Source organism: Pipistrellus hanaki (assembly GCF_964339955.1).
Source record: "Pipistrellus hanaki genome assembly, chromosome: 1".
In the NCBI taxonomy this organism is placed as follows: domain Eukaryota; kingdom Metazoa; phylum Chordata; class Mammalia; order Chiroptera; family Vespertilionidae; genus Pipistrellus; species Pipistrellus hanaki.
Window position 1 is genome coordinate 169,785,190 of NC_140503.1, and position 23,816 is coordinate 169,809,005.

At 38.8% G+C, this 23,816-nt stretch overlaps 1 protein-coding gene across 5 annotated transcripts in view; it reads right to left on the reverse strand.

Annotated features, from left to right (window-relative positions):
- SLC4A4 (solute carrier family 4 member 4) overlaps positions 1–23,816 on the reverse strand; it is a 323,102-nt gene that overhangs the window by 178,755 nt on the left and 120,531 nt on the right. For all 5 annotated transcript variants that reach the window (XM_084889751.1, XM_084889749.1, XM_084889747.1 and 2 more), the window contains exon 4: positions 3,475–3,610. In XM_084889751.1, the coding sequence (XP_084745877.1) occupies positions 3,475–3,610 (136 nt within the window). The remainder of the gene's footprint in view (positions 1–3,474; positions 3,611–23,816) is intronic.

Genomic DNA, 23,816 nt, shown 5'->3' on the forward strand with positions numbered 1-23,816 from the left:
GTAAACTGTGAGCCAGGTAGTTGTAGGCACTGGAAGCTTAGCGGTAAACAAAACAACCAAAAATTCCTGCCTTGGTGGGGAGGGGGGCCCTTAATTTTATTAAGAAGAGAAAATTACAATGTATATAAAATGCTAAATGTTGATAAGTGCTGAAGATACAAACTATGGGGCATGGGGGATAGAGAGTTGGGGGAATGTTTCCACTTTAGAAAGGGCAGTCACTGAGAAGGTCATATTTGAATAATGACCTGAATGGGGTGAGAAAATGAGCCATACAGAGGGAACAGCAACTGCAAAATCCCTGGCACAGAAGCATGACTGGCCAGTGGAATGCAAGCAGACAGAACAAGAGGAACAGAGGAAGCAGATGAGATCAGAGAGATCATGGTGGGCAAGTCTTGAGGGAGGTAAGGGCAGGGCAAGTGCAGGGAGGTGCACTAGTTAAGAATTTGCTGTAATCTAGGTGCAAGATAATGGTGGGTTGGACCAGGTTATGGCAGTACTGAATATAAGACATGATGAGATTCTGAGTATCTTTGAGGATAAATAGATAAGATTTGCCAAAGGATTAAGTAAAGGGTGTAGAGAAAGATAGGAGTCAAGGAAGACTACTGTGTTTCTGGCTAGAGCAGCTACAAATGGAGTTGTTCCTTGCAGTGAAGAACTCTGTAGGAGGGGCTTATCTGAAGTAAATGAATCAGAAGCTTCATTCTAGACATGCTATTTTGAGATGCTCACTAGTTATCCAACCATTTGTGTGTGTTTAATATATTTTTATTTATTTCAGAGAGGGAGGGAGAGGGAGAAAGAACTAAAAACATCAATGGTGAGAGAGAATCACTGATCGGCTGCCTCCGCACACCCCACAGTGGGGATCAAGCCCGCAACCCACGCATGGGCCCTGACTAGGGATAGAACCGTGATTTCCTGGTTGATAGATTGACACTCAACCACTGACCCATGCCGGCTGGGCCAACCATTTGTTTTCAGTCAAATAAGGCAAGAAGTATGGGCTAGAGGACTAAAAGCAGATGGCATCAGTATACGGATGAATTGGTTTGAAACATCAAACAGGGGTCCTCTTCTGGGCTTTCTCAATGATGTGCTGGGTCTATCATTCAGCTATCTATCAATCAGGGATGGATTACCACAGAACTCCAAGAAGGTATATGTAGAATACTTGTTTATAAAGCAATCAGTTCTCAACTAATCACACTCAACAAATATTACTGACCTGTTCTGTATCAGGTATAGCAAGGGACTGGGAATGTGGTAGTAAAAGACAGATATGAAGGCCGGTAATCCCTGCCTTCATATGAATTAGTGTAATGAGGGAGATAAAACCAAAACAATAATATCACATATATGGTTGATTAATTGGTACTACCCTGTTTCCCCAAAAATAAGACAGTGTCTTATATTAATTTTTTCTCCCAAAGTTGCGCTAGGTCTTATTTTCAGGGGATGTCTTATCTTTCCATGCGCTAGGTCTTATTTTTGGGGAAACACGGTAGTAACTGTGGCAAGTCCTATACAGGAGGAGTCGTAGGTGTTGACTATGTGTAAGTATGTTTCTTCCTGGATAGCTTTCCTCTGATACCTGGCATATTCCCATCACACTTCTCCAGAAGTCCAATCTCCCAGGAACCAAGTGCATCATCAAAATGACACATATGCTTCCAAGGAAATAAAGTCTTTATGGATAATACAGTATTTAAGACCATCTTAATCTTTAACAACCTTAAAGGAAAATACGATGTCCACCTCTCTCAACATTTTATTACCTATAAGTGAACTGTGATCTCTCCACATTCCTGGGACCAGGGGTCATAGAAAATAAAGTGTAGTCTTCACTTGACTGAAAGAAAAACAGGATGCTATACCTGAGTTCTAGTCTATATAAAGTACCCTCACAGAATTTTAAGATAAAAATAAGAGTCAAATATGTCTTCTAATCACAGCTGACTACACCAGCAGAAATGGAACTTTAGAGCTCTAACATATGCATGATGTTAGAGGGTATGTAACCCAATAGGACCCTCATTTGATAAAATAGAAAACTCAATCTCAGGAAGATGACATGACTACGTGACTCGCCTGAAGTTAACCAGCTAGTTAATACAGAGCCAACGCTAACCCAAAATCTCCCCAACACTTAATTCAGATTTCACCAGTACAACTCTCATTTTTTTTCTGTTAGGAAGAAAGTAAAGAAAGAATGAAATGGAAATACCAATAAAAGGTTTTGCTTCAAAAGCCTTCTTTTTGCAGGATGTTTTATGAAATAAAAGTACACTTATGAAGGACTTTATACTATATCCAGGTTATTGGTACTAAGAATGGGAAGAAGCGACAATGATTAGATCATGAAAAGAGGCCCTAAGGGAGCAAGTAATAAAAATATTTACTTCTGTATTCCCAATACCTAAAATAGTACCTGACCTATACTGGGCATTCAAAAAACATTGCTTCAATTTAATTTGTTTTAATTAAATTACAGACTATAAAAGGCATATCTTAACATAATTCGGTTTAAGGAAGTGAAATATACTGACTCTCCATGTAATGATGGCAATGAGAGACCAACAACTGCATTGTATCAGTCTTTATCTTATGTAAATGTTATATGTCATCAAAGATTTAGTGTGGAATATACAACTAAATCTACATATAGAAAGAAAGAAGAGCTCTGCTCTTATGAAATTAATAAAAACTTGGATATTTATGCAGTGCTTAAAATTTATGAAGAATTTCATTATATATCATACATACACGTGTGTATATATAATCAGACATATATTGTATATTATATTTACATATGCTACATATCTTATATAGCATACATGTTATATGGAGTAGGCATTATTATACACTCTATTGGTAATGAAATCAAAGTTCTGAGAAACTGTTTTGAGCTAACGGGCTACAGAGTTTGAACTAGAACTCAGGTCTCTAAACTCAGGTGAATCTTCTACTTACTTTCACTGGATATTTAAAAAGATGACAGGTTTTTACTTGGAAAAATAGCAAGTTTGTTGGTACCAGTTATTGCCTTTGCAACCTCCCTCCTAACAAGAATTGGGTAATAAATCAAATATTATCTCACAAGATATTTTGACATGTGGAGACATATCTCTACATGATCATGTTTGGGTACTTGAGTTTATCTTTAAAATATTTCTCTAAGAAGTAGCATTTGGGTGGAGATTTACTATTAATTCCTCATAAGGGTTAAAACTATAGCAACATGGATCAGTTAAACGATGCCCTAGCCTAGCAGTACAATAAAGGGTGTCCAGCATCATGTCAATGGGAAAGAGGAGAGATAAACTGTTTCATTCCCTAACCCAGCCAACGTCATGCTCATCCGTTATTCAAAGTGCTGAGGTTAGAGAAAGGTGCTCATTCACACTCAACCCTCTTGCCCATCCTAGTTCCCCCAGGTCAGTACTGCACACATCCACCGAGCCTCACCTCGCGGTCTCCTTCCATTCCATCTCCTGCCCGTCCACGGACAGCAGCTCGTCCAGTTCGGTGAAGAGCTGAGGGGGTGCGGGGCTGTCATCCTCCTCGCCCAAGATGAATCGGATTCGCTCTGCGGCAGGTGAGACTGCAGAAGTGAAAATACTGCGGTTAAACACGGGCTGCACCACCCTGAGGAACGCGTAGCTCTGAGCTCTTCCTCCGTCCCCAAGGCTGCTGGACTTCCCTTCCACATCCTCAGTGGACATCTTCCTTGCTTATTCCCAACCTCAAGACAAAAAGAAATCAAAGCCCTTCTCTCTTCCTCTGGTTCCAAACTGTATCTCAGCTCTCCGGAAGGACAGCGCTCCAGTTCTGTGTGGTGTGTGACAAAGGACCTTTAGCCCTCAGAAGAGCTGAGGTCCAACCTCATGACTTTCTCTTCTTCCCCATTAATGAGCCATCCAAAATGATTAGACAGAAACCAGCTTGATCCAATCACTTTTCTACAACAGTGGGAGGAGACAACGGAGCACCCCTATCCTCAGGTTCTCCCAGGTGCCCGCCTCCCACCTACCTTCCCTCTCTCCGATGCCGAATGCCCATGCCCTTTCAGGCTAACTACAAAGTTGATGAAGGAATATTTAACAAAAGATGGGCCTCTTCTTTACACATGGCGCACCAAAAATATTTAGTCACACTTCAGTGCACTTGGAAAAACAAGCCCAAGTAAAATATTGTACACCTGAGGGGGAGGGATTTCCAACACACTCAAGCACATAATTGAATGCCCTACTAGCTTCCTTTGACCCTATCTCCTGGAAATACCATAATAAAAAATTAACTAGCATCTCCTCCAGGTCAAGGGTTATGTTCCCCTTCTTCTCTCTTCTTTTCTTAAAGGATAGCATTTGGAAATTGAAGGCTTTGTTACAAACCTAAGGCCCACAGATACTCTTTACCAGTATAACCCCAAGATAAAACTAAGAATAGTATGTACATATGAATGTAGTTCAGGTAAACTTATATATATATATGTGTGTGTTTGTTGTTGTGGGGTTTTTTTTTGTGTGTGTGTATGTGTGTGTGTGTGTGTGTGTGTGTGTGTGTGTGTAAAAATGTATGTACTCAAATAACCTTAAAAAACAATCCATACCATCTGAAAACTATTATAGAAAGGACAAGAATAAAATTTCATTTCTCAAGATGTATTTACTCAAATAAACCAATAAAAATATTCAAGCTAACTAGTATTCAAAACTATTAAAATATATTTTAACTATTAAAATGGAAAAATTTTAAAGGAATGATAATGTCTAATATCAGCAATGATTTAGAAAATTTATGTCACTGACAGGAGCCTAGCAGGGAACATCACTATCTGAAGGGAAATTTGGAATGATATGGAAATGTCTTAAAAGTATACGTGTCAAACCCAACTGGTATGGCTCAGCAGTTGAGCATTGACCTGTGAATGGGGAGATCATGGTTCCATTCCTGATCAGGGCACATGCCTGGGTGCTGGAGGTGGCTGATCAATAATTCTCTCTCATCATTGATGTTTCTATCTCTCTCTCCCACTCCCTTACTCTCTGAAATCAATAAAAAAAAAATTAAGTATATGAGTCTAGTGAGCCAGCAATTCTATCATTAGAAAGACATTCATTTCAAATAAATAGCGGTTGTTATTTCAAAAACTTAGTTACAGAGGTGATCACTGCAGTTTTATAATTAAGAAAAATAGAAAAAGCCAAAATGTCCAAAAAAGGAGGATTAATGAAATAAACTATAATACAACTATACAATAAAATACCATGTAGTTGCCCAGCCAGGGAGGCTCAGTGGTTGAGTGTTGAACTATGAACCAGAAAGTCATGGTTCAATTCCTGGTCAGGGCACATGCTCGATCCCCAGTAGGGAGCATGCAAAAGGCAGTTAATCAATGATTCCTGTCATCAATGATGTTTCTATCTCTCCCTCTCTCTTCCTCCCTGAAATCAATAAAAATATATTTAAAAATAAAATACCATATAGTCATAAAACATGATATTAAGATTATTGTTTTTTATGTATATACATTAATATTAAATAAGCAAATAAAACTGTCAATTCATAATGTGATTCCACTCTAGTAAACTATGATTCCACTTTAGTAAAATAAAACAAATAAAAAATAAAAAATACACATATGTACATAAAATAGCCTGGAATTGAGGGAGTCCTCAGTTCCAATGTGTGTGAAATTTCAGTTACCACAGTTTAGTTAAATAATACTACAAATTTTAGTGAGCCTGGTATACGAACTGTGAGCAATTGCATAAAGTACAAAATTCACTGCTACCTCTTTAGTCCACAATTGATGACTATGTAAATAACATATGTGCATCTTGATCAGTGACCAATAGTGCATCTTTCAAAGTCTGTCAGTGATTGGTTACTACACATTTGTTATCCAGTTCATGTACAGACAGCAAACTGTGTGGTTGTGTTGCCTTCTTATCTCCCAGTGAGATATTCATATAACATGGATACTCAAAAGAGCATTGGCCAACAAAGATGAAAGAACTGCACAGAAACAAAACGTGATGACACCACCAGTGAAGTCTGTAGTCAAATGGAAATGGAGGCATAGAAGACTTCCCTGGCATGGGTATGTAGACAAACAATGCTGCCACTGACCATTTGAGAGACTAGTTACCTAGTAGAGGAAAGTGGTTATAACAAAATGATAACAATGTCCCAGAGGAAGTGGTGCTGGCAAAAAAAAAAACAAACAAAGAACCACTTCACATTAAAGGAACTCTCAGACATTTCTGGACATGGAAAGCACAGAGGATAAAATGTTGGAAGCTGGTTCAGATTAGAGAGGAGTATGACAATTTGAGCATAGGAAAGATGCTTATTCCATTTCATTAGTTGTACAATAGCAAGAAAGCAAGCACTATTCAAACTCCTTCTGATGAGATTTTACAAAGGAGTCACTCCCTTTCATCCTAATGTTTCTAAAAATTAGCATGTACTAAATAAATATTAGTTTTACTACCTTTTTTTATTCCCCTATACCTTTATAGCCAAAAGCAAGATAGAGCTTAATGATCTGGCAAATTTTTTAAAAAGCCAAAGAATAGCAACTTTTCTCATTGATTATTAGGATTGATTGTTTTGCATACCTTCAGCATGCATAATCAGTTTTACAGTCCTGCAAAAGCAAGGATTGCCTATATATACATCTTTCAAATGTTTATTTTCTTCCTTTTATTTTTCTATTAATTCTGAAGTGTGCACAGTTCACTCATGTACTTATTCAGCAATATTTACTGAGTGTTACCTATGTTCTAATAGGCTTTGCTTCAGACTCTAAAGGTTAAGTGAAGAATTTGACCTGTTGTTATCAAGGTTACATGGTAGGAGGGGAAGCAAACATTAATTAATTCATCAATTAATTAAATTAAACAGCAAGCAAAAAATATTTATGAAGTGTGTTTGCAAAACATTAAAATAAGGTAACTGAGCCATGGCTGGGTGGCTCAGTTTGGTTAGAACATCATCCTATACACCAATTCCTGGTCAGGGCGCATACCTAGGTTGGGCTTCAATTCCTGGTAGGGTAACATGAAATCACTGTTTCTCTCTCTCTCCCTTTTCCTCTCTCTGTAAAAATCAATTTTAAAACATAAGGTGATTGTACATATTAGCATAGGATACAATATGTTTTACTTCTGTAATTAGAAAAAATGGGCTTTAAAATTTAACATCTCTGCTAAAAAAAAATATCTGAAGCTTCAGAACTTTGTGCAAAAACTTTGCAATGCCTTTGCAGTTAACAAAAGAGAATGTCTTATTATTTTTTAGAGGATCAGGCATAGCATAAAAAAAATAATAAGGGGAGAGTTAAAAATGATAGGCAGAATTTGGAATCTGGGTAATACTTCTGAAGAGTATAGTGTTCACCTTACTGAAAATGCAGTTACTGATCACAGTGGTTCTACAGCTGACTGACAAATCTGATTGATTTTCATCAGCATTCAACGTCAAAGATCCCTAAGTTAGAACCAGCTTTTAAAAGGGGCACGTCTATGTTTAGAGAATCAACTTTTGTCGATTTCTGGATTTCTGGAAGAGGTGATGTGGGCTTGTCCCAACCTCCAACAGAAGAGTCAATGTTTCTCCTGCTTAAATAACAGAAGCTCCTGCACAGACGGTGCACATCTCTGCTCTGCTCTAACCCACAGAGCATCACTAGGAAAACATAACTCATTGCTTATCAGACAGCAATTCACCTGTGACTTCTACAAAATGGACTGGAAGAAGGATGACACAATACCTCTGGTCTTCCTCACTAGGCACTGTATCTAAGCAACTTTCCCTTTTTTTCTTTCTGTTTTTTCTTTTAAATTTTATTAATTCAATTAATTGGGGTAACATTGGCCAACATGAACATATAGGTTTCAGACCTGGTTTCCATGTTACAAGATCTGTATATTGTATCATGCCCACCACCCAAAGTCAAATCTTCTCTTGTCACCATATATTAGGACCCTCTTCTCCCCTAACTTTCTTCCCTCTGGTAACCACCACACTGCTTCTTATGCTCATGAGCTTCAATTTTATATCCCACATATGAGTAAAATCATATAGTTGGTAGCTTTTTTTCTGTCTGACTTGTTTCACCTAGCATAATGTTCTCAAGACCCATCCATGTTGTTACAAATGGTGTTATTTCATCCTTTCTTATGGCTAAGTAGTATCCCACTGTATATATGTACCATGTTTCCTTTATGCAGTCCTCTATCGCAGGACACTTGGCTGTTTCCACCATGAATAATGCTGCAATGACATAGGGGTGCATATATCTTTTCAAGTAAATGACTTCGAGTTGGCATATATTGTTGTGAGTAAATGACTTAAAGTTTTTTGGGTACAGACTCAGAAGAGGGATTGCTGATTCATATTATATATGGTAGCTCTATTCATAATTTTCTGAGGAATCGCCAGACTGCTTTCCATAATGATTGTACCAGTCTACAGTCCCATCAGCAGTGAAGGAGGGTTCCCTTTTCCCACAACCTCTTCAACACATGCTGTCTCTTGTCTTGTTGGTAATGGCCCCTCTAACAGGTGTGAGTGGGTATCTGACTGTAGTTTTGATTTGCATTTCCCTAACTGGCAGTGAGGTTGAAAGTCTTTTCACACATCTATTGGCTTATTCATGTGTCTTCTTGGGAGAGATGTATTTTCAGATCCTCTGCCCACTTTTTGATTGGGTGGTTTGTTTGTTTGGTGTTGAATTTTATGAGTTCTTTATATATTTTGGAAATTAAACCTTTGTTGGAGCTACTGTTTGCAAATATCATCTCCCATCTGGTTGGCTGCCTCTTTGTTTTGTTGTCAGTTTCTTTTGCTGTGCAGAAGCTCTTTGTTGATATAGTCCCATTCATTTATTTTTGCCTTTGCTTCCCTTGCCTTTGGGGTCAAGTTCATAAAATGTTCTCTACAACCAAGGTCCATAAGTTTGGTACCTATATTTTATTCTATGTAACTTACTGGTTTACATCTTATATTTAGGTCTTTGATACATTTTGGATTAGTTTTTGTACATGGGGACAAACTAACCCAGTTTCATTCGTTTGCATGTGGCTAAGCACCTTTCTTAAATTGCCTTATTTATTAAATACAGCCTTTAAGCGACCAATATAACAATCCCTTTGGAATAAAAATCCAAAGTCATGCGTCCTAAAGTAGCTTGCTATTCTAGTAGATTCCTTTCCCTAGTTGCTCTCCTGAGCTTCCTAGGAATTAAAAGTACTTAGGAAGCCACAACAATTGTAAATATCCACCTGTGGGAGAGGTATCCTCTGTGGCCAGCAAAATGCCCTTCCAATTTCTAACATCTTTTTTGTTGTTGTTAATCCTCACCCACAGATATTTTTTCTATTGATTTTTAAAGAGAAGGGAGGATTGGGCGGAGGGGCGGAGGGGGGGGATTTGAAGAGAAGCATTCAAGTGAGAGAGAAACATTATCTAGCTGCTTCCTGCACATGCCTCAAAAGAAAACCCACTGGTACCAGGGCCCATAGTTTAATCACTGACCTACCCCAGCCAGGGTCCTAGCATCATTCTTAACACAAAAATATGCAGAGCAAGAGTCCCCTAATGAAGTGCATCAAGAATTCATTTGTTCTCATAACTTTTTTTTTTTTTGCAAAATATTTTTATTGATTTCAGAGAGAGAAAGGGAGAGAGAGATTGAAACAATAATGAGAATCACTGATTGGCTGCCTTTGCACGTCCCCTACTGGGCATTGAGCCCAAAACCTGGGCATGTGGTCTTGATCTGAATTGAACCTGGGACACTTCAGTCTGCAGGCAGACGCTCTATCCATTGAGCCAAACAGGTTAGGGCCCCGTAACTTTTGGTCAAATGGTTAAATGGGCTAAACAAAAGACGCAGCATTTCATTGAGATTAAAAGTACAGACTCTGGAGCCTAATTGCCAGAGTTTGAATCCAAACTCGGTTACTTATTTGTTGTGGGACTTAAGACAAATTAATTAACCTCTCTGAGTCTCAAGTTCCCTACCTAAAAAGTGGGATGATTATCATTATTACACAGTAGTTAAACACAAGGTTTTAATTTGTTTAAACAATTCAGCTGGTCCTTACTAGTAAAATCTGCCTAGCTTCTAAGAAAGAAAGCTCTCCCAGATACTGGCCATAAGAGCCCATACTTGTGAAAAGTATATAAAGTAGGGAAGAAAAAAGCCCAGTTCTGCATGTGTTACTTACTTCAGGGAATTAAGTAGCTTCAGTAATGAGAACACAAAGATAACCTACATTCTGGGAAGCAGCCAGTAAAAGAACAGGGGAAAATAATGAAATCCTTACAGTTTCACTTCAATAACTGAAGGCGAGGGAGACCTCAGAAAATCACCTTGCATTACAGATGAGAAGATTCTGATTCTAAGTAATAACTAACCTAGTTTAATCATAAAAGAAAATCTGGAGGAAAATGAGAGAGGGTGACAGGGAGGGGGGAAATGAGGGAAGAGAGAGAAACTTCAAATTAATCCTATCGCATTTGTTGGAACAGAAGCCCTGTGGATAAAGCCTCTGCCTTAATTTTTTTTAATTTTTTTTATTTTCTTCTGTTCTCTTGTTAAAATGTTTTGCTTTGGGGGGATTTGCTTGTTTATTAGCTGTAGAATTTCCTGGAGGGTCCTACATCAATGTGATTATCCCTGACCAGTGTCCACCTGCAGGATAAAAATGTGACGGTCTAAAAAGTTTGGGAAGTCCTAGGGCTCCAAAATTCCTGTTGCTGACAAGAAGAAAGGCAAGTATGTGGCAGGAATGCTGGGCACTCCACTCCCACCACCAGCACCTACAGAAGACATCACTCACATGTCATCACGCTCATTCCTGCTGAGACTGAACTTGATTGGCCTCGGAGCAGCCACTGTCCCTCAGTCAGAGAGGCGGTATGAGCCGAATCCTCTCCACCATGCCAGCCAGAAGACAGTCTACTCTCAGTTTGCCTTTCCTGTCACTCTGGCCTCAATTTGTGTGCCCAACCTTGTCTCACACACCCTGAAGTATCTTGTGACAGACTATACCTGCTCATTTTCATTTTTCCTGTCTAGATTATTCTCCCCTCTCCTCTCTAACTTTGACTCAATTGCTAAGCTCCAGTTGAAAATTCTATCTTTTCCAAGAATTTACATTAGCCATTTAGAGAAAAGTGAATTTCTCCTCCAGTTAAACCAAAATAATACTTTGTGTTTAAATCACTTACTCACTTAGCACCAACACATACATATGCAGCTCGCTCATGATTACCTAACTTTTGTAGGTACGACTTTCCAACTAGATCCCCAAGCTCCTGGAAGATAGGGTCTGTATTTTATGTACTTTCTTCTCAAAGACAGGCCTAGTACCATGCACCTAAGAGTCACTTTGAATAGTAATGAATTATTTGTATTTACAAATGAATTAGATGTGGCTTAATAAACCTTGGACATTTCCAAATACATAAAAATATAACCATTTGCCAAAGGAAGCATACAGAGCTCTGAAATGAAAAATATCTGTTTTGAAAACTGCCCTTATTCTACCCTTCCCCTCAATCCATCTTAGCTTTACCAAGACCAAAATACAGTCACCATTCTATGCTGAGGAAGCTACAAATAAAAGCATACACAACTTCAGGCAAGCTATTTTCTTCAGCTTGATGCAATCACCTACCCGAGGGACCGCAATGTGTAATCTGCTCTTCCATGAAGACATTTCATATCCATGGCTTTGTGTGGTATTCATTGCTGTACTTTGTCTTCGCACCTTGACTAAGCCAACCATCTGTTTCATCCCTTACTTCAACTATTCTTGGTGCCTACTTAATGCACAGTGAAGTTACACAAGAAAGAATGGATAACAGAATGAGTAAGACAATGAGTTAAAAAAAAAAATGAATAATATACATTCTGCCCCAGTTTAGCATAAGAAACATTTCTCTGCTTCTTTCCTCTGCCTCTTTGTAAACGCAGTAGTAAAACAAGATGGTGTGACAAAATGGAAACCCTGAGGCCTAGCAATAATTGAAATACCTATAGTTCTATACTTTCATTTTATAACTTAATATTTACTAGTATTTATTAGTTTTGCATCTAATATTTACTAGATGCAATACACTACAGTATTTGTTGAAAGAACATAAGCTATTTTTAAGTTCTTTGTCCTCAAGGAACTCCTAGATAGCAAGATAACAAATAAAACAGGAAAAATGCCATGAATAAAATGTGTAATCACTAACATTTTTGAATGGTTATACTGTATCAGGTATTGTTAAGCCTGTGAAATATCTACTATTATTCTCCTCTTATATTATTCTTATACTACAGATAGGGAAACTGAGTGTTAAAAGGTTAAGGGATCACACAAGTAAGTGCTCTGACTTCAAACCTACCCATATTATTTCCAAGCCCATTTCTTAGCCATCACACTCTAAGGAATAATCTCATTTAAAAGCAAAAACAAAAAAGAGTCTGATTGCCACATGAACAGCACAGACATAAATGCACTGGGTTTCAGAAGAGACAGCAATCACAATGGCATATGAAACAGTCCTCATGAAATAACGGAGCACTTGGTTCATTAACCACCCAAAGGCACCTTGTGACTGTGCCCTTTTATTTTTGGTCTCGGAAGCATCCCACTGAGGCCACCCTGCAGGCTACCCAGAGAAATTGTTTTTAATAGAAATAATGATCATAATGAACAATTCAGACTGAGCATGGCAAATTCATATGAAAATTTCCTCCTGTGGGTTAAATGAGGATTTCTGGGTTTTGTATTTTCTCCTGACAAAGTCCACCATCTGGTAAACTCTGAGCTCTCAAACCAAAGTATAAAAAGAAATAACTTTATCTTTTTAAGTTATTAATGTGCTACCACCAACTGATTTACATAGTTATAATTTTAAGTATTCATTTCCTGTCTTCATTCTGAAACATAGTTTGTAGTTTGACATCATGGTTGAAAAAACTTCCACAATTTATCTAATTATTAGACCAGTGTAGTATTCTAGAAATACACTTAAATATACATAAAAATCCTCAAACTTCCTTTTCACATTCATAACTATAATGAGAAATAACTGGGTAAGGTTTCTCATTCATATAAATCTTTAAAACACAAGCGCATTGTAGTAACGATCTGTTACTCCTTACCACTCAGCAACCTAAACTCTTTTTCTGACAACAGCCTCCAATATTCTTTTGGAGAACCATCTTGTACGTTCACTGAGGCTGAATGCAGCTCCTGCGATACAGGTCTGAACAATGAGGATATCATAACTCTTGGCCACAGCAATTCATTTTTGAGTAGATACTTTACCTAACCCAGGCCAATCAGAGGAAGTAAGTTTCAGCCATTTGGTGCAATTTCCAGGAAATAGATTTTCACTTTATGCTAAAGTGCTAAGAGAGTAAATCAAAAGCTTTGAGTGCAGATGGTCATCTTGCAACCTAAGGGAAGAGCCTGCCTGAGAACAAAGTAAACAGGAAAGAACTGAGAACCAGGTAGACCCGGGTTCTTAATGCCGTCATTTAAGCATCTAGATTCAGCCAGACCTGAAGTCAGTTACTTTTCAATCATATGTGATGATTCCTTTTTAGCTTAAAGTAATGTGAGATTATTATTATTTTTTTCCTTTTTGGTCACTTGCAACCAAAAGAGTCCTGATAGATGCAGATACAATTCCATTTTAACGGGTTAGAGATTAGCATCTTCAAAATAATTGTAACAAAGAATTTGTTTATATGGAACTCAAGTTTTCTTAGAGTTATCTGTACAAGCCATCTAGCCTTCCTCCATGCTTTAACCTACCTCTACCTCAGCAGACCCAGAAAATGACTAATGATTTACATGCTGGCAGGTTCGAGACAGATAAATTAGATGGTTACTTTTTCTGTTTCAAATTAGCTAAGAAATTAAAACAGCAAAAAAGCATTCATTAAGATAAGGTAATTTTAAAAATACTTAGGCATCCATGTATTAATAAACTCCCACACATGAAAAGCTGTCAATTACCACAATTATCTTTAATGTACCGGGCCATTATTATTCAGCTATAAGGAGTCAACAGCACTAAGATCCTGGATTTCAGAACACTACTAAACTATCTTACTTAGGAGCAGAATAAGTTCAATTTCAGCTAGCAAGCGGTAATAAAAAACTGGAACTTTGTTGAGACATTTTTGGGAAATATCTGTGTCTTAGCCCTTCATCTTCAAAATGTTGGGAAGCGGGGAGAGAATCTTACCTATGTTTACATTACCAAGAAGTTATCAGGACTCAGGTCATATGTATAAAATACTCAGAATTCTTTAGAATCAAAAGGTAATAGCCCTTCAATCCCCCAATTAATTCTGTCTTCCTCCTTCATAATCTCTATCGATATGAGGGGTAGAAAAATTAAAACTAGGCTGTCAGTGATGTTAATATTTGTGTGTTTTTTTGTAATGCTACTAAGCCATTTACAAAAAAAGCAGTCCCAGTTATGGACTAGCAGTCAAATAAATTTTGTCTATAAAATTCCAAGGCATGCTATATTGAGAAAACATTGACTCAAAGTCTATTTTGGTCTGTTGATTCTTTTATTAAGTATTATTATATTAATTATATTGTTAATATTATTTCAATATTTTAAAAATCTCTATCAGAGAGATATAAAATTCAAATGTCATTTTGAGTTTTAGCAACCTCAATAATGGACTAATGAGTAACAATTATGGACTGAATTCTCTTCCCTCCCCTAAATTCATACAAAAAACTCTAATCCCTAATGAGATAGTATTTAAGGATGAGGCCCTTCATGGGTATTTAGGTTTAGATGAACTCATAAGGGTGGGGCCCTCATAACTGGGTTGGTGCCCTTTTAAGTGAAGATACCAGAGCTTGTTTCCTCTTTTTCTCCACTGTGTGAGACACAGTGAGAAGGCTTTCCATCTGCAAGTCAAGAAGTGGGGCCTCACTACGGAACCAAATCACCTGGCCCTTTGGTCTTACACTTCCTAGCCTCCAGAACGGTAAGAAACAATTTCCTGTTGTTTAAGCCACCCAGTGTATGGTGTTTTGTTATGGCAGCCTGAGTTGACTAATCATTTTTTCTATTTCATTTAATCCAGGTTGGGTTGGTGGTCATAAGCCTTTGAGAGGGGGGGGGGGGGGGAATGGGCTCACAGAAGTAATACCAACTGAATTTCACTCATTCTTTCCCCAGTTGCATATCACAAACATGCATCCCCTTCTACCCTCCAATTAATCTACCTCCCAGGTATTTTAATGGACATTTCACACTTACTCATCCTTTTGGCTCCATACCATTGTTGATGCCCTGTGTCTGAAAATCCACCTGGAAAGGGTACCACATTATAAACACTGTCACCAGGGCCAATCATGGCAATGTCACTGCCCTAGTACAATACCATGTAACAGGACTGGCTATGACTATGAAACCTAGCAGATGGAGCAGCCACACGGGTCTAAAAATAATCCCATGAGCACAGAACAATGGGAATAGGGGTGAGGGACTTCTTGCATGTGGCATGGAAAGGTAAGATGCTTTCTGTAAACAGAAACTCACCCATTAATTAAGATGGTAAAGAGTATGGCTACCCAACAGCCTCTTCCTAAAAGACCTAAAAGTTCCTAATGTATGTCATAACTCCCATTTCCATTTTCCTTTCATTTCTAACTCCACTTCGCTTTGCTCTGCCAGACTTGTCTATGATAAGATTTCTATGATGAATCACTCTGCTTAAGAGTGTACACATCAGCATTTTCTCCAGCTCCAATTCAGAACAATTATCAGCACAATTTATACCCTGAGGTTTCTAAAGTCAGACCCAATTCTCATCAACATTAGGAAACCTTCAGGACTCCAAAAATAAAGTCTCCGGCCTTTGCTCAAGTGCAATGATCTTCTATACAAAGTACAATAGCTGCCATTAGATGCCTCCACATACAAAAGATAGCCTTCTTCCTATGGACTTTCTGTCAAAATGCATAAGAATATAAAGGCACCAAGTGTTCAAAGAACCCTTAGGACTTCTGATGACTTCATCTCCACATTACCAAAAAGTTCTACCCATCTTTTTCTAGATAGCAATATTGAAAAACATGATTCAATTCCCATTTAATCCCATTAAAAGGGGAGAGTAGGGACCAGATGTATCAAGAAAACATTACAAGAACTGGTTCTTGGTTTAAAAAAAAAAAAAGCCACATTCCTCATAAATATATTACTCTAAAGATTTTGATAAAACTCTCAACGTAATACAAAAACGTCATCAAGATTCTACAATAAATATTTTCTTCTTTTCTACCCAAGTTAAAGGTCCAAAATCAGTGGCAGTGATCACCCAACCTCTCTAACACTAAATTACATTCTCAGCAAAGAAAATAATATGTAACAGTTCCTCCAATACTACTGACTTGACATTTATAGCTTGGCTGTTCTCAGAAGACAGCTTCATTTGCCTTGTTTTATCCACCCAAAAAGCTCTGCATTAGGGAAACCAAGCAGCAACACATGTCCAAGATCCAAAAACCAGGCCAGAATCTGAAAGATCATTTGGAAAGTCTCAGTTCAACTACCTGAGAAATGGCAACTGAGTTACAAGTCTATTTACAAGTAAACAAGTGAAGTTTTGATTTTGTTTCATCAAATACCTTCCCAAATTATCAACAGAAATTTGCTAAATTATTTCCAATCCTATATAATAAAAGCCTAATATGCAAATCAACCAAAGGGTGGAACAACCAGTCACTATGAGGCAGATGCTCAATGCAGGGTTTGCCCCCAGTCCTCAGGCCCAGGCCAGTCAAGATGGGTGCCAGTGGGACTCCCCTATCACCCTGCAGAGGGAGGTGACCAGCAGGCTGCACCAGGCTGGCCAAGGCAGATGCCAGCAGGGGCCCCCTCTCCCCCCGGTCACCCTACCCATCGCTCCACAGTTTGGCCCTGATTGCCAGCCAGGCCTAGGGATACTACCCATGCACAAATTTCGGGCCTCCAGTAAGTAATAAAATGGGATCACCTAAGTTTTTAGAACCATGATTTAGAGCAGAAGAGCATAATTTGTGACAAAAATAAACTTCCTTCTAAATTATCCATAGAGCAAAACCACATAAAGCTGATGGAAACCAGGGTTCAGAGAGTATATGTGGGCTGGCTAGGGATTTCAATTTCCCATTGAAGTGTGCTGTGAACAATCCATGTATTTCACAGAGCAATACCAATAAAATTAAGAAATCACCCTTTTCAAAACAATATGCTTCACTATACTCTTTCTAGCCAATATGTCCTAATCCCTGATATGAAAAACTGATGTATAACATTTCAAATCATCTGGAGAAAACCTCCATTCACTAGGGGGGGTGTAAATGAGTGCCACTTCAAGATTCATTATTAACAGCTTCCTGTTCAGAAAGAATGAACAGAAAAAGTAGTATTCACTTCTAAGGCTTGTGGTGATGTGTAATGAATGATTGTTCCTAATTGCTTGCAGAATTTCCAATTAATTAAATATCAATCATAAAACTTAGAGTTCCTTTGCCTTCTCAAATAACTACTTCTTTAGATCCATTATATATCAATTTAAGCTAGTTTATAAACACATGTATCTATTTACCACAATTTTTAAAACCTACATAAGCTTTTATCTGTCTTTCTTAGAACTGTGTTCATAAAATGCTTTTGAAACCTTACAAGGTAAGCATTAGGCATTCACTTGAAAACTGTCCAAATCCCTGTGATGCCTTCCTTACGTGGAATAGGTGGGATTCAGATATAGAGGAATATAAAGAATGAGGCAGGGAATTCCTACTAAAGTTATGGAAGATGCTCAGAGTCTGAAAAATTAGACTACAAGGCACATCTATGGATGGTTAAATTGAGTTTTGCTCTTCTGGTTTACAAAAATGCTATATAATAAAAGCCTAATATGCAAATCAACCAAATGGTGGAAGAGCGGGTGGAATGACCAGTGGAATGACCAGTCACTATGATGTGCACTGACCACCAGGGAGCAGACGCTCAACACAGGAGCTGCCCCCAGCTCACAGGCCCCAGGCCAGACAAGGCGGGTGTTAGCAGGGGCCCCCTCCCCCCCGATCACCCCGTCAGTCACCCCACAGATCAGCCCTGATTGCCGGCCAGGCTTAGGGACCCTAACCATGCACGAATTTCATGCATCAGTCCTCTAGTATATTCATACTAGTAAATATAAGACAGTGCTATTATATAAACTAGAGGCCCAGTGCACAAAATTCATGCACTGGGGGGAGGAGGGGCAGCGGGAGTCCCTCAACCCAGCCTGCGCCCTCTCACAATCTGGGACCCCTCGCTCCTTACTGCCTGTCTGCTTGTTGCTCCTTACTGCTCAGCTTGCTGTTCTTTAGCGCTGCCGCAGAGGCAGGAGAGACTCCCACCACCACTGCTGTGCTTGCCAGCCATGAGCCCAGCTTCTGGCTGAGTGGAGCTCCCCCTGTGGGAATGCACTGACCACCAGGGGGCAGCTCCTACATTAAGAATCTTCCCCCTGGTGGTCAGTGCACATCATAGCAACTGGTCGTTCTGGTCGTTTCACTCTAACGGTCGCTTAGGCTGTTATTATATAGATGATGATTAATGCACTAGTGGTTCTATCCGTTTTGTTCTCATCTTTCCTTTGAGAAGCAATACCAAGAGATTTTCAAATGCAAAGACTGAAACAACTGAGCTAGGCATTCCTTGAGGGAAAACTAATCCTTATCAATAGGGTCATCCTTTATTTACACTGTTATTTAGTTAAAGATGTTAGTGAGCACTAACTAGTAGTATTTAGACAACAGCTACATAAAGAAGTTGTGCAATGAATGAAGATATTTGCTCTTCCTTTTTCAATGAATTTATCAATTGTGGCATCGAAAATAAACCTCAAAGTGATATTACAAAGTAAAGGCACATAATCAACTCCAGAGACCTAAGTAAATGCTAAATATTTAAGGTAATTAAAAAGCTGGACTGGCTATGACTATGAAAGCTAGCAGACTGAGCAGCCACACAGATCTAAAAATAATCCCATGTGAAGAATAAAGCATGTGAATGAGGATGAGAATTTCCAAAGACGGAAAGGGAAAAGTATGCATGATGGCTCACAGATAAAAAGAATATATGGTAAAAGAACTAAGTTACACACAAGGGGGACTTTCTGAAATAAATATGAAAATTGTGTATATAGTACACATTTTGATTCACAGGTTTTATTGACAACCACCTACTTTTTCTTCTCAAGTAATAGCTGTCTTAAAAACAAATACACAATCAACGATCAAGAGGTACTCAATGAATATTCAACAACATTGGTTATCCCTGAGCTGTATCAAAAATAGACACACATTCAAACTGTTATACCCTAGGATATGCCCACCTCGTTTCTACTCTTGTTGAGTAGAGATTTCAGGAAGTGTGACTCTGTACTACAGAACAAAACTCATCCTATATAATAAAACCCTAATATGCAAATTGACCGAACAGCAGAACAACTGGTCACTATGAGGAGCACTGACCACCAGGGGGTTGTACTAACTGAAAGGGAGGCTACCAGTATCAGCAATGGGGTGGTGGGGTGGCAGGGCTGGCTAGCAGGTGGCCTCCTGATAGCCCCACCTGCCAGTTGCCCCACAGATCGGCCCTGATAGCTGGCCAGACCTAGGGATCCTGCCCTATATATTGGGAACAGTCTCTTAGATTTAAAAATTAAAACCTGGCAAGGCTACTCTAACACTGAAAAAACAGGATGATGCAGCGATGACATGCATGGACTCTGGCTTGCACATTCTGTGGTCAGCCCTGATTCTGAGACTTTTAAATGTGTGACAAAACCAATTAGTTAACTTCTCTCTGCTTTAGTTTTTCCACCCATAAGATGAAAAAAAAAATATGCTACTACTGCCTCAGAAGGATCATGCTATGTACTATTTTTTATAATCAGGGCAAAAAATGTAGTTTCCCATACAACAGCAAAATGCCTTTCACCTGTGTGAAAAATATGGTCACTGTTGCATGCTGAGAGGGCACAGGCCAGGATGAGGGACACGCCCACCTCCCATCCCCCCGCCCCTGGGCACAAATTTCATGCATGGTGTGTGCCTCTAGTGTTAAAATAAAATGTGTAAATCAGTTCTTAACCATGCTCCTAAAACAAGTCTTAAATTTTCAAAACAAGAGCTCAAATATTTTTACAAATTTTATCACCGGTTTACATGAAAATAAATTATAGTTATTAAATAAACTTTGAGCTTCTTCCTTGTATACTCAAAGAGAAACTGACCAATGCTCAGCTTTTATAACATTATATTCATCCAATATATTCATCCAAAAATGACATCTAATAGTTCCTTGTGGTCTCAGCTAAATAAATCCCCTAAACCAAATTCTAAAAGTCAACTTCTAATGTATTTTTGGCCACTAATATAAAATATGCCTAAAATATTAAAATTTTATTATTTGCACATTGAGTCAGTTGATACTAAATTTTCTCCTATGGAGTGATTCATCAAAGTTATATAGATGGCTATGTCCAAAAATTCACTTCAGAAACATCAACTACAATTAAAATTTTTCTGAAATGCTTGCATGGTATGTCCTGCCATGAATAACAATTGGCTAATTTGCCTATGAAATTAGTATATTTGGAACTGAGTTCCCCAAAAACTGTCTTCTTTCACATGTTGAAATCAAGCTCATTTCAGGGATAAGTTTCTTTTCTATCATGACTTATTACTATTTAAAATGCACAAAGATGGCCTGGGAAAGGCAGAAATAGGATTAGGGAAGTTAACGGGAGGAAAAAAAAGGGCAGCTGTAATACTTTCAACAATAAAGATAAATTTTTGAAAAATGAATAAATAAATAAAATTCTCAAAGACTGTGAGTACAATAACTTGGCTTATAATCTCTTTGGGGATATAATCACATACAAGCAAACTATTTTCTTCCAAAATTTATACATCTGTTTTCCACTGTCACAAGGTTTCATTCCTCATTCACCACATGCATGCCTTTTCGGGAGATGACTACTAATATGGGGCTCATTGAAGATGGTCTTCAGCTTGCTTCCATTTTCTCCTGCCAAGCAGTCTAAACGGTAATATCTGCATTAGTTAGAATACTTGATTGGAAACACTCCTATAACCTAAGGATTATTAGCTCTAGATTCACAAATGAAACATGCTCAAGGTGGCCACACACATTACCCAGTAATAAGGAGCTCTAGATGTTGAATGCAGTCATCCAGAGTTGGCTGACCATGAATTCCATGCTTTTTATTATAGTGTGCTTTCCCCTCGTTTCTATTTCTACCGTATTTCTGAATAAGGGCACCCTTCAAGAGCCCATGCTCCTATCTCAAAAACATATCTGGCCATTGACTTGAACTCTTTAAAAGTAAGGCATGTTGAAATATTGATAATAATGTTTATGTTTCTCTTTAAATAACCAAGCTCTATATTACCAAATGCCCTCTAATGAGAGCTAAACTATTCCTACACTAAGCTTGGGACTCAGCCATTATTCCTTTTCTTTTCAACAAGCCATTCATTCTGTTCCTTACATTTATTTTCCTATGATTATAAATGGCTTTAAGAGCTGTCTAAATTCATTCCAGAGCTCAAACAACTTAGTCTATAAACTTGTCAGTTTTAACTTTGGGGACTGCAGATCTGTTTAAGTGGCAGATGAAATGCATACAAACACATAAGACGAGTTTTGTATAAAATGGATGTAAATGCTTAAGAAAATTATCTTCTTCAGATTCATAAGACAATTTTCAAAACATAAAAAAAGACATAATTCCAGGGAATAAACTAGGATTTCGCATGTACCCAATCTTCAGTGATGGGTGTACATTGGAAAATAAGAATAAAAATCAACTAACAGTGCATCAACATATAAAATCTTAGAGAATATATATATATATATATATATATATATATATATATTCCATGAAAATTAGTTAAGGAAAATTATTACATTACTAGAGGCCTGGTGCACAAAATTTGTGCATGAAGGGGGGGGATTCCTTCAATTCAGCCTGCACCCTCTCCAATTGGGAACCTCTTACTGGATGTCCGACGCCAGTTTAGGCCTAATCCCTGGGATTAGACATCCCCCTCACAATCTGGGACCACTGGCTCTTAATTGCTCACCTTCCTGCCTGCCTGATTGCCCCTAACTGCTTCTGCCTGCTAGCCTGATCACCCCTATCTGCCCTCTTCTGCAGGCCTGATGTCACTCCCAACTGCCCTCTTCTGCTGGCCAATTTGGTTCTGATTGGTTGGTTCCTATGCCACCATCAAAAGCTCTGCCTCCTAGACAGCCATTGGCTCCCCACAGCACTCAGATTTGGTTCTCATTGGTTGTTTCAATACCAGGAAGTGTCAAAAGCTCCACCTCCTAGGCAGCCATTGGCTCCCCACAGCACCCACCTTTGGTTCTCATTGGTCAGTTCCTATGCTAGTCAGCCATTGGTTCCCCACAGCACCCACTTTGGTTCTGAATGGTTGGTTCCTATGCCAGCCAGCATCTCCAGGCTTATCTCTGGGCCTGATCAAAGTGTTAGGACTTAACAGCAGCCCCACACCATGAGAGGCGGGGAGAGAAAGAAAAGCCTGGCTGCTGGCAAAGATTAAAAAGAAAGAGGGAGAGAAAGAGAGAAGTACACTGATCAACAGCTTCCACTGAGGCTGCAGATCAGACCCTAGCTCACTTTCTGGGTCTCAGCCACCTCAGCAGTCAGTGTTGAGTCCCCAGCTGCAGCTGGGCAACTGATTTCCGGATGGTCTGCATTGGTCGCAGGCTTAGCCCCTTCCCAAGCCCCAGGCTTTAGGCTTGGGAAGCCATCTCCTCTCCCCCGCCACGCCAATCACAGGCTTGGCCCATCCAATGACTGGCTGGGAGTGACCTGGGTGCCAAGGAGGTTCCCAGGACCCAGGTATTTATGCAAATTAACCTCCATCTTTGTTGGGTTAATTTGCATACCCACTCTGATTGGCTGTGGGCATGGTGGAGGTATGGTCAATTTACATGTTTCTCTATTATTAAGTAAGATTACAATTTTAATTTAAGACTATCTAATGGTCAAGGGTCAATAAGTGCTTACAATAATTCAGTACATGAACTGAAAAAAGTACCTCTCCATTTTACAGACCTATCTAGAGAGCTTTAAAAAGAGACATTACCTGTGTCTTAAAATGGCCAGTACCACCATGGTGACCAGAAGACCACTTTGCTTTATGAATCCATTTCTCTAATTTACACAACAGTGAAATATGCCAAGCAGATGTTTAGGGGCGCATCTCTTAGCAACTGCATTCAGCTCTTTCTGAAAACATTTGCAGAACTACATTTCAAACGCTTGCAAATAGAGCTATTTGCTGAGGTCCAGAAATGTTCAGCAGGAGGATTTTCTTCTCTACTTAGAGTGCAACAACAACGTCTCAAAAGTAAGGCTGCTGGCAGATAAATTGAAGCCCAGTGGAAGACATTCTGTCAAAACAATCTGCAAATGTTTATTTTGCTGCCACAGTTCAGTTGAAGCCAGTTCCTACTGAGATACTGACAATGGCTATAATGTTGATTCATGCTTTTGTGGCTTCAAAAATTAATAACAGTAACTTTTGTTTTTTAAATGGTTTGGAGCTGCCAGCAGTATGCTACCTCCAACTGACTCTAAATAAAGCAGTTCCTGATTTAAGCTGTTCTCAAAGGCAGGAAGTCATCAATCCCTCTCTTTCTCAGAAGCTTTGGGTCCTAAC